This window comes from Petaurus breviceps, unplaced genomic scaffold (assembly GCF_028583685.1).
Source record: "Petaurus breviceps papuanus isolate PSGF00001 unplaced genomic scaffold, PetGlider_PUasm1.0 38, whole genome shotgun sequence".
NCBI lineage: Eukaryota > Metazoa > Chordata > Mammalia > Diprotodontia > Petauridae > Petaurus > Petaurus breviceps.
Window position 1 is genome coordinate 27,359,692 of NW_027186304.1, and position 12,588 is coordinate 27,372,279.

General features: G+C 35.2%; 1 protein-coding gene across 6 annotated transcripts in view; it reads left to right on the top strand.

The window, feature by feature from the left end:
* L3MBTL4 (L3MBTL histone methyl-lysine binding protein 4) overlaps positions 1-12,588 on the top strand; it is a 450,236-nt gene that overhangs the window by 86,553 nt on the left and 351,095 nt on the right. For all 6 annotated transcript variants that reach the window (XM_069099671.1, XM_069099669.1, XM_069099670.1 and 3 more), the window contains one exon: positions 5,511-5,621. In XM_069099671.1, the coding sequence (XP_068955772.1) occupies positions 5,511-5,621 (111 nt within the window). The remainder of the gene's footprint in view (positions 1-5,510; positions 5,622-12,588) is intronic.

The following is a 12,588-nucleotide window of genomic DNA, read 5'->3' on the forward strand; positions in this document are numbered from 1 at the left end:
CAAATGAATTTCATCATTCTGCTTACTCTTCCTTTTTACATTCTCCAGTTTGTCACCGTCCATCATAAAATACGGTGCCCACATATGAACATAGCCCTTCTGTTATGATCTAATAAGGAGAAAGTATGGAAGAAATATAATGTGTTATGAAATAATTAGTGTTTATATTGATGACTTAGATTACTCTAGAGCATAATCTTTGAACAGAGATAGCTTTGCTCCGTCAGGCAGTGTGCTATCCACTTGCACTTTTAGAAGAATTATAATGAGGATCCAATTCAGTGAACATTTAAGCACCTATTAAGTGCAAAGCTCTTCAACAGCTTGCAGTTGAATAAAGAATCTGCATGATTATTATAATCCAAAAGAATATAGTAAGAGCAAAATAGTGGTCCAAATAGAATGCTATGTAAATTTTAGAAAAAAATGGAGTGATAAATTTTCAGCTGGATGGGCTCCTAGAGACCATTGATTCTGACTTCCTCATTTTATAGATGAGGAAACGGGGGTAAGAAAGATTTAGGTGAGTTACCAAAGGTTACACAGTTAGTATGGGTTTGAGGTGGCATTTGAACCTGGGTCTTCCTGAGCCGAAGTCCAGTGCCATATCTGCCACTCTAGCAGTGCTCAGACTCAGGGGTCTCAGGACTTCTTTACACTTTTACACATTGTTGTGGGCCTGGAAGTTTTGTTTATATGTGTTTTGTTTGTTAATAGTTACTGTATTAGAAAGGAAAATATTTAAAGTTTAAAAATATTTATTAATTCATTTAAAAAGCATAGTAAACCCATTATATGTTAACATAAATGCATTTTAGATGAAATTCACTATATTTCAAAAATAATGAGAAAGAAGTGGCATTATTTTACATATTTTTACAAATTTAATGTCTGGTTTTTAGAAGACAGATGGATTCTCACAATCTGCTTCTGCATTCAGTTTGTTGTGATAGGTTGTTTTGGTTCAAGTCTATGAAGAAAATCTGGCCCCATACTCCAATGTAGTTGGAAAAGAGGGGAGAATTTTCATAAGCATTAATATTTTAGTGAGCTGCTAGGTGATACAGTGGATAGAGTGCTAGGCCTGGAGTCAGAAGCACCTGAGTTCAGATATGGCCCTTCACACTTACTGACGTGTGACCCTGGGCAAGTCACTTAACTCTGCCCCAGTTTCCTCATTTGTAAAATGAACTGGAAAAAGAAATGACCAGCATTCCAGTATCTTTGCCAAGAAAACCTCAAATAGGGTCACCAAGAGTTAAACACTACTAAAACGACTGAACAACAATATTTTGACACTAATGTCAGAATTAGTATCTCGCAGTTTCCCTGAAGGGGTCTCAAGGAACTCCAGAGGTTTGCAGACCACACTTGAGAATTTTTATATGACGCTTTGTTATAGAGGAGGGGGCAATTAGCTGTGGGCAGAGTCAGGGATGACTTTTTGGAAGAGATGATGATGTGAGTTAGGTTTAGAAGAAAGGGAAAAATTTAAAAGGTCAGATTCTTGGTGTATGGAATCTTTTCCAGGCAGTGCAACAGAACAAAGAAGAAAGAAAACAGGATAAGAATAGTGATTAGTGTCTGTCATATAAAATACATCAAGGAGAACTGTATGAGAGAGAGCTAGAAATAGGGATAGAACCACTTTATGGGTTAGGGAGTATAAATAAAATACATCCATAGGGAGTATGTATAAAATACCAGGCTAATGATTGTATTCTATGCTCAAGGCAACCAAGATACATTAAAAGGTTTTGAATAGAGGAATGATATCATCCTAGCAGTACATTAAGATAACTGTGTGATTAATTGATTGGAAAGAAAATGGGAAAGTGGAGCAATTGGCTGTAGGATATCCAGTTAGCAGCCTTCTGTAATAAGCTATTTCTGAGGTTATGATCAGCTAAAGAGTGATTTCAGTGGGAGCACAAAAAAAGGGACAGTTTGTATATGGAATAGGTTCAAAGATAATACAAACGTTTCCAGGCTAGAAGATGGTAGTACCATCAATAGAAGGTGACAGGCAGGCCGTTTCTGAGGAGAAAATGATTGGTTCACTTTGTACATGTTGAAGTTGAGGTATTGGTCAGACACTGATGGAATTTTAAAAGATCTTAGAGATTGCATAGTACAACCTCCCTTGTTTCAAGGATTAAGAAACTGAGACTTGACATGTTAATTTGCTTGTCTGAGATCACATAGTTCATAAGGTCATTTATTGAAGACTTGAGGGATCTTAGAAATTAAAGGAAAGTGGATGGAATCCACTGAGAGCAAGAGAGATTGTGACTTGGGCAAAGTAATATCTATTTAAAAAGCATAATTAGGATTTACATAGCAGATTTAATGCTGAGGACTTCAGAGGTTGTGGAGTCTACTACTTATATTTTACAAATGAATAGCTTGGGTGCAGTTAAGTTTTAAGTGATCTGGCCATGATCATATACATAAAGGTAGAGTTGTAGGTAGGATTTGAACTGAGATCTTCCCAATGCAACAACCAGTATTTTATTCACCTACGTCATTCTGTTACTTATAATAATGAGTAATTCAATATTGTATATTTTCCTCTCCTAGTTTCATCACTCCAGCACTTTAAAACACACACACACACACACACACACACACACACACACACACACAGTGTTCCATATTTTAAAAGTTGTAAAGAGGCAGTGTGGTGTAATCGATGTAGACCTGGGTTCAAGTCTTGCCTCTAATGCACTCTAGCTTTTTGAAACTGGGCAAATAATTTAGCTTCTCCATCCTCTAAGCCAGAAGTTTCTTCTTCCATTTCTAACTTCCTATATTGGACATCTGATAAGTTACCCTTCAATGACTTGCTCTTTATTTTGGGGGGGAGAGACAGTTGGGGTTAAGTGACTTGCCCAGGATCACATAATGTCTGATGTCTAAGTGTCGGATGCTGCATTTGAACTCAGGTCCTCCTGACTCAAGGGCTGGTGCTCTATTCCACTGCACAACCTGGCTGCCCCTCTTTCCTTTAAAAAGAAAATTTTTTGATATCTTTTATTTAAAAAAAAATTGTATTTTCTAATATATTCATCCTTCCAGGGAACAATAACCTATAACAAACAATAAACTAAATGGGAATGGAATGAGGGAAGCCTGTGGTAGTACTGACCATCATGTTGAAAAAGACAGATTCTATATGTACTCCCTACCCATAGTCCCGCACTCCTGAAAAAGGAGGTACCTTTTCCTGACTCTTCTTGGGCATTCTGACATTATAATTTCACTGTATTCGGTGGTTTTGTTGTTGCTGTTTTTTCCTTTTACAACAATGTTAGTTCAAAACAATATTCACAGTATTATGGTTATTATATATATTGTTTTCCTGGCTCTGCTTATTTCAGTCTACATCAATCTGCATACATCTTCCCATTCATCATTATGTTATTTTTCACAGCATGATAATATTTCATTATATCCGTGACTATACTTTTTTTAGCCGTTCTTTAAGTGACAGGCATCTACATATCCTCCTTCCTTCTCTCTGTTTTTCCCTTCATACCTCCCTCCTTTCCTTCCTTTCTTTTTTCCTTCCTTCCTTCCCTCCCTTCCCTGTTCTTTCCTTTTTCCTTCCCTCCCTCTTCCTCCTTCCCTCCCTTTCTTCCTTGCTTCTTTCTTCCTTCCTTCCTCCTATGCTTTTCTTTCCCTTCTCCCCTTTCCTTCCTTCCCCCTCCCTCCCTCAGTTCTTTGCAACTAGAAAAAATGCTACTATAAATATTTTGGAGTATTTGAGACCTTTGTTTTTTGTCATTTATCTCCTTGGAGGATATGCCTCACAATGGAAGGTTTAGGTTAATGGTAATGAATATTTTAGTCAATTTCTTCACTTAATTCCAAATTTCTTTTCAACCAATTTAAGACTCCACCAAAAGTACATTTTTATACCTCCCTTTTTAAAAAATAATTCCTCTGATATTGACTAAATTCCTTGTTTGTCATCTTTGTTAATTTGCTAATAAAGCCTCAGAGTTATTTACTTTTGCATTTCTCTTATTATTAATGATTTGGATCATTCATGTGATTGTTAATAGTTTTTTTTCTTTAAACAACTATCTATTTGTAAATGGTTTTTGGCCTTACATATTTCTGTTTCTTATATATAGATATTTGATATCAGTTAATTATCAGAAATATTTGATTGAAATACTATTTTTCGGGGTGGCTAGGTGGTTCAGTGAATAGAGCACCAGCCCTGGAGTCAGGAAGACCAGAGTTCAAATCTAGCCTCAGACACTTAACACAAAAACTAGCTGTGTGACCTTGGGCAAGTCACTTAACCTCAATTGCCCTACCTTCCCCCTCCAAAAAGCAAAAAAATTAAAAAAAAATAATATTTTTCTTAGTTCCTTCCCTTATTCTAGTTGTATTAATTTTCTTCTTGCAAAAGTTTTTTTTTAATTTTATAGAATTGAAATTATTTGTTTTATCTTTTGGAATGCATCTATTCCTTGTTTGGTTAAGAATTCTTAACCAACATTTCATTCTAATAGTAGAAGAAAACACATAAGTGAGTAGTTTCCAGGGAATGGTGATTTTATCTGGGAAATCATCTAAATTCTCACCCTTTTAAATAAGTAGATAAACATGTATGATACATATATATGTATATCCATGTAAATGCATACATATGTCTTTATATTACATGTAATCTGTTAATTGTAATACTAATGCTTTTATCTAAGTTCTTTAAGTTAATTTTGGTAAGAGTCTTCTCTTTGTGCATTTTCTTCTTTTTTTGTTTCTCATTACAAATTTGCAAAGTGAGAACAGCCAATGGTTATTCAAATTGTAAGGTGTTTACAGGAAAAAACACCAAAACACACAAAATAATCAGATAAGCTTTGAAGAAATCAAAGATTCTGATGGACCTTCTTATTCATTAAATTTATGACTCAAATATGCTGTGTCTCTGAAAATCTTCAGTTATTTCAAATAGCCACCAATCGATGGTTCACAGACTGGTTAGCTAAAATAACATTTGATACACTATAAGCAACTTTTAACAAAAAAGCATTGGTTTTCATCTCTTTGACTCATTTGCGAAGTTATTTTAGGTTAATTTTCTGCCATGATGAAACTGGACACTGTAAAGAGTGTTAGATTTGGGGTCAGGGAATGTGGATTCAAATGCAGACTCCCCAGATTGTGTGACTTGATGCAAGAGAATCACTTAACTTTCCTAGGCCTTAATTTCCTTATTTGTAAAATAAGTAAGTTACCCTAGATGTCCTTTAAGTGCCTTCAAAGTCATTAACAATGTTAAACATGTCTCACACCTCCTTTTAGAATGAATTTCAGAAAGAAATAATTTATTTGCCAGGGCTGAGTGTCTATGTGTCTAATTTCCTCTAATTTCCCTAATTCCCTAATTTCTAAAATGATTAAACTATTCATTTAAAGAGCATACTGATTTCATTTTCTGCTCTTTTTGACTTTGGGTTTTCCTAATGGTTGTGACTCTTCTTTCATTGCAGCAAAAGCCTCATGGATTCCTGGTGAATATGAAACTTGAAGCAGTGGATAAGCGTAATCCCAGTTTAATTCGTGTTGCCTCTGTTGTAGATGTAGAAGACCAAAGAATAAAGGTAATGTTTTCAGATTATTAATTCTCCACTCTCTCTCCCCCAACCTGCTTCCATTTCCAGGATGTCATTTTTGCCATCTTGTGAGGAAGAATAGCAACCTGCTTCTGTAAATGTAAAGCCTAATATATAGAGTGCAGCCTTATTGATAATGGAGACAGTAATAACAGGAGCTACAAGCTCTTCTCTCTATAGAATTCCAAGGATAAAATGTACCTGATTTATTGAGAAATCAAGCGAAATGAGCCTGACCTCATTTACCAACACAGGCTTTGCTGAGTATGATTAGTCCCTGCACTCTCATTTATTTAGGAGTGGGTAGGCCATGCGGGCTAGAAGTGACTCACGAGTTTAGAGAGATGCTAATACATTTTCCATTTAGGCCGTCACTAGAGTTTCTCACATGCTGATAGCATCATTGTTTTTTTTTTCTCCTCCAAGAGCAGCTGTGCCATTGCAGTCCTTGACAACACCAACACAGTTTTGCCTTTTCCTCTTATCTCAGTCACATTGTGCAGAATAGAAATGCAATTCCAGTGCTACAGCTAAAAGAAGAGATTAGGCTTTAAGGTAGCATTTTGATTAATAATCATGTCTCTGAACTTCCTCAAGATGATATATGTTTTTTAAATCAGTGAATCAAAAGCCTTTAATTTTTTTTATGCTCAGCATGTAGAGCTTCTTTGTAATTCATTAAATCATTGGAATTGCATGACTTCAGTTCAGAAATCGTTTTTCACCCAGGCACAGTATATTTTCGTAATAATAAAGAAATGAAAGCAACATAATTTTAATAGATGTCATACAGAAAGAAATTTTGATTTAGACTTGATATACACATGGTCAGTCAAAAGAAATAACCTTTTGATGTTTCATAAATATTGTCATTTGTGAGTGATAACAGACATAGATACATCTTATAGAAAATAAACTAATAAGACACTATTAATAAATATCTTAGATATACATTCTAGGAGCAATGGAGACTTAAAGATTGAAGTGTCCTGGTCATCCAGTACAGTCCTTTCATTTTGGAGATGAAGAAAATGAGGCCCACAGAAGTAGAATTAATTAAGTGGCAGGGCAGATTTAAACCCAGTTCTGTGACATGATTTCCAATTAAGTTCTTCTTTGTTACGCTGCTAATTGCAGTGTGTTGGGCTTTAAAGGTAGAAGGAATCTTAGAGATACTTTAGTAAAAATTCCTCATTTTACAAATGGAGAAACTCTGGTCTAAGAGCTAGTTAATGTGAATTACTCCAGTATGAAAGAGTAGTAGGCAGTAGGTGTTACACTGAGAGTGTCTTAATTGGATTTAGATCCTGGTACTCAGGAAAATTCTAGGAAGAATCTAAATCTTATAATCAAGGTGTGATTCATAGAAAGAAAGGATGATTGGTTTAGTACTTTGCTTTTACTTAAAATTTTAGTATTGTAACTACTTTAAACTTTTTATTGTTGTACATTTTGTGTTTTGCTAATGGAACATTTATTTCACTCAATTTTGAATGAGATTTTCTTGAACCTTTTTTTTAAGCCATTATAAATTTTTTTGTTTAACATACAGATAAATAACATTTTACATACTCAGCCTGTTCCAGGAAGTTGGTTTTAAATGGATTTCTATAAATTGACTTAAACTTTTGTGTTGAATTCAATTGGTTTTTTTTTTTTTTAAGCAATCAGGGTTAAGTAACTTGCTCAAGGTTACACGGCCAGGTGTTTCTGGGTGGGTGCTAAGTGTCTGAGCCCGGGATTCGATCTCCAGGTCTTCTCAACACTGGAGCCGGTGCTCTTACTTGCTGTGCTACCTGGCCGCCCCCAATTGTTGTATTCTTATTGAAAAACTACTTTCTCACCTAAATGTTTGTCAGATTGCTTTAGGATGACAGTAAAAGAGTGTTTTAAAAAATTCCCAGACAAGACATAAAATAAACATTTTGAACTCTAATTAAAATAGTATCCTAAATGCATGAGACAAAGATAAGGGATTTATGGTGGATTGCAAACTCAATATACTTTAACAATGTGATATATCTGCTGAGAAAAGCTAATTCTATCCTTGTTCACATTCAAATCGATAGTGTCCCAGAGAGGTCAGTGAGAGTTATTCTATATTCTTTCTGTGATCTTCAGCCTCACTTGAAGCTGAATCATAGTTAGAAGTACAAGAAATCATTACATAGAGGGAGACTGAAGGAACTGGGAATATTTATTTATTTATTTATTGAAGCAGTTGGGGTTAAGTAACTTGCTCAAGGTTACATGGCCACTTATTTTTGTGTGGGTGTTAAGTATCTGAGCCCAGAACCGATTCCAGGTCACCCGACTCTGGGGCCAGCTACTCACTGCGCCACCTGGCCACCCCGGAGCTGGCAATATTTAGATGTCACATATATTTAAGGAGTTATAAGGGGATTAGGTTTGTTCTGCTCATCTCCAGGGGTTGGAATTTAGGTCAGTGGGTGGAAGTTGGAAAAAAATCATACTTATAACTCTATCTGTCTTTGAAAAATCAAAGTTGAGAATCATTCAAAGGGCAAAGAAGCACGGTAGGCCTCAGTACCCTGCAACATATTATTAATGAAAAAATTACAGGACAGAAACAGAGTAAAAGTTGTCAACAGAGAGGATTTTTGACCAGGAAAAAGCATAGACTGGACGTGAAGGAAGATAGAGGGATAACTCATGGAGAGTCTGTGAAATTTATTTGTAGTATATTTATAAGAGACCAGAAATAAACAATAAACATAATAGTAGCTCATAAATTGTTTGTAATCTACATCATTGGAGGGAGCAGACTCATTAATAAGAAGGTAACATGTAAGAAAAACTTCCTAAAACTTCCAAAATTTGGACATAACTGTGTTGGGGAAAAGAAAAAGTTCCTTCTCAGTAGAAATCTTCAAGCAAAAGCCAGTTATCAGTGACCATTTGTTGCCATTATCCTACAGTGATTTTTGTTGAGGTATAGGTTTAATTAGGTGACCTTTAATTCTGTGAATCTGTGAACTCTGGGTTGAATAAAGATGGATCTTGTTTCTTCCATGCCACCCACACCTGTAACCTCATTAATGTCCTTTCCAAAGTTATTTAAAAACACACACAGAGACACACATAGAGACACAGACACACACACATACCCCTACACCTCAGGTATTTAGTTGATTCGTCTAGAAGGGTAATTTTACTCATTAAACTAATTCACCATTTTGTAGTTATGGCTCTTAACAGCTGTTTATGTATTTGTTTACGAGAGAAGTCCATGTAAAGGCAAGAGTGGTCTTTTGGAGGGTGCTTTTGTTCTCTTGATAGGGGTGTGATTGGCCCTGTGTACTTTTTTAAGGACCAAGATAATCTGAACTATTGTTATTGCTGTTGATAATGTTCCCACAAAGAAATGGGGAAAGTAGCTATTTCTACATAATGTATCTGTAAATCAGAAAATTCTGCAAATGTATGCTATCGTATGCCCAGTGTGACCTACCTCTTCCTTTACCCATTGGTGAGTGAGTTATTCCTTTTTTCTCTCCAAAGTGCTGTCTTCCTTGTGTAGTTCTTTGTTGTGTTTATTAATTACCACACTTATAAATATTTATGATGTCCTTCCATCAGTGTGTCTTGTTTAATTTATAGTCAGTTATTCTCTTTAAAAATAATTCTTTTGTTTGGTTGCATAGTGTATCCTTTGTGTCTGAAAGCCTCTCCCTGCCACTGTCTTAGAAAATACATGTTAAATTACCATTGACTGATGGATGTTCTTAGGAAAGTTGGCCTCTATTCGGGAAAATATGTACTTCTACAAATAAACGTATGGAGAAGTCTTAAAACATAGTAATATTTAATAAATATTTGCTATGGGAATGGCAGCTAAGCTGTGAAATGAATAATAGATGAATCTCAAATAGTTGCTTTTCAGCATAAGGTCTATTGAATCATTAATAAATTGAGTTCCTTCAGTTAGTCTTTTCATATTTAATGCATTAACAGGCTGTATTTGTGGCATTTCTAAAAGGAAATAACATTATGGCCAGAAGACATTAGCATGGTATATTGGCAACTTAGACTAAAGATAGTTCTGAATTTTAGGTCAGGTTAATAAGTTTAGAAATTTCTGTTTTAAAGCCCACAGGGAATTTTCTTGGAAATGTTAGTCCAAATGCAAGACAGCTAATACCCACTGAAAATAGGGGTTGTGCTCTGCTTTGGGGAAGTCATAGACCTTGGTGAGTCTCAGTTTAATTGGCTATCAGAAAGGGAGACAAATTTGTGTACCTTTGAACTTGTCAAAATTTCTTACTGGAAAAAATTAAGAAAGTCTTGAAAATTGGGGATCCAGTGAAATAGTGTTAACTAGTTGTTCTGTTCTCTAAGACCTGACCTTCCAATTACTGCTTATAATGGTGTCAAATAATTACTGCGGTTTTATTTTCAGTTTAGATGAAGATTTTGAAAATGGTGTTTTTAATAACTTTAATAGGGATCACATTAAATATAGGAGAAAGACCAAAGTGAAAGCAGATATTATTTCTAGTAAGATTGAGCCATGTAGGGTTATTTACAGAAATACTATTCATGTCTTTTAAGGATTATGTATAAAGAATATTCATATTGAGTGAAATTGTTGTTAAAATACTTCTGTGTTTTTTACTCACCTTATAATGCATATGCACTTCTACATTTTATTTTATTTGTATTTTATTTATCTGTATTTTATTTGTAACATAGTTGCTGAACAAAAATTTGTTTTATATCAATAAAACTATTTTCTCTAAGTTTATACAGCCTATAAACCTAGGTAATGAAATGTTTTTTTCCCCTAAATAAATATTTTCCTGAAACTTTCTAAACTATTTCAAAGTAGTCTAGAATTTTCATTTTTTGTTTGTATTTTTTTTCAAAGTTTTAACTGAAAGTAGATCACACAGGAAAAAGTGTTTTTATTTTTGTTTTTTTGCTCTTTGGAAAAGAAAATGTGTTCTTTCCTGGCAGCTCTCGTATTTAGGAGAACTAGCACTTTAAATATATGCAAGTGGACAAATAGTACTTCACTCTCATCTTTTATATTAAATTTGGTGCAAAAATGCATTTTGTGCCCTAATATTTTATTGTGATGATGCATTGGTTTTGTAATTAGATTGCCACCCACTGAGGCATCTTTGGCACTTCTTGTGATGTATTAGCCAACCCCACGCTCCCAGTGGCCAACAATTTAGCAAAGATGAAAGAATACAAGATCAGGGAAAAAAGGGGATTTGAGTTCTACATGGCCTTGGACAAATCAATTAACCTCTCTGAACCTTAATTTTTTTTTTATCTGGTAAAGGGGAACAGTAATACACTTTTTACCTTACCAGGGTGGTTATCCACATCAGACAGTAAGCTAAAGAATTGTGTAGAATGTAAAGTGTTGCAGTAGAAATGGGGATGATGATGATTATCACTCCTAGAAGTCTCCAGTCCATCTCTCATTTTTCCCTCACTCCCTGCAAGCAGCTATTCGTCATGCAAGGTTGCTTCTACTTCCATAACTTTACATTCAGTACAGTAAGCATTGATTTGGTATCTGTCGTGGGCAAGACAGCATGCTAGAGAAGCAAAGACAGAAATCTCTCTGATTCATTGTCTTTTATCCTTTCCTAGATACCACCCTGGTTTAGGACTTTATTACATCAGTCCGATGTATTTATTAAATCCAAAATGCTATTAACCTACCATGTGGAAGACATGGCACTTGATTTGGGATGCATAAAGTGACAAATGAAACATTTTTGTCTTAGGGCAAGGGTTCTTATCCTGGAGTTAACTTTTTTTTTTTAATGTGTGTATTTTGACGATATTTAAATATAATTAGTTTCACTTCTAATTTTATGTGTATGAAGTGTTATTCTGGGAGGGGGCCCATAGGTTTCTATGAAGATGCCCTCACACTCAGAGCTTCATAATGCTTAAATTACCACTGTGTACTTATGTTTGCCAAACAACCCTTTATGTAATACAATATAAGGTAGGCACTGGAGCATTTTTTCCTGTTTTCCGTAAGTCTAATCTAAGAGAAATCACTTGCCCTGTGCATATCACTGCTTCCTCTTCTACTCATATCATATGTTGCTATGAACACCTGTGATCGAGTCTTCCTCATATATGCTAGCTATATGGCTATGGGCAAGTAACAGGTTCATAGGATCATAAATCAAAGTTACTTAACCCTTCAGTTCCACAGGCAGTTCTCTAAGGCTATAAATTAAAAGGATTACCAAGCCACATTAGTAGAAAGGGGGAGAGTTCCCCACAGGGATAAAATTACATTCTTGGGTCTCATCTGTTCCCTCCTGCTCCCAAATAAGTTTCAGCCAAATTTCAAAAACTGCCCTATTTCCAAATAGACATATCATCTTTGTAAATGGTCAATAAATCTGGTCCAAATATATAGGGATATTTTGGAATATTCATAAGCATAAGGGCTCAGGGTCCTGATAAGCAAAATTCAAAACAATAAAATTATTATTTTTTAAAGCAATTGGGGTTAAATAACTTGCTCAAGGTTACACGGCCAGGTGTTTCTGGGTAGGTGCTAAGTATCTGAGCCTGGATTTTATCCCCAGGTCATCCCATCACTCGGGCCAGTGCTTTTACTAGCTGTGCTACCTGGCTGCCCCCAAAACAATAAAATTCTAGAGAGGCTGGAATGCTAATACAGAGTTTCTTCTTTAATTTATCAGAGTCTGAGTATCTTAAACCTAATCTCATTTTTTCATTTCTCATATTTTCCCCAAGTGTACACAATATCATATTTTCATTGCAGATGAACTTTTTCAGGTTGTGTTGATATTCCAGTTGGTTTTGAATGGTTCATTATATTTCCCCCCATTCGTTGTGCAGTGATTGGCCCATTCTCAGATAGGTGGCCTCTCCAAAAGCTTCTGCCTGTGGGCTGTGACATAACTATGTAATGATGGTAATGAGCTCT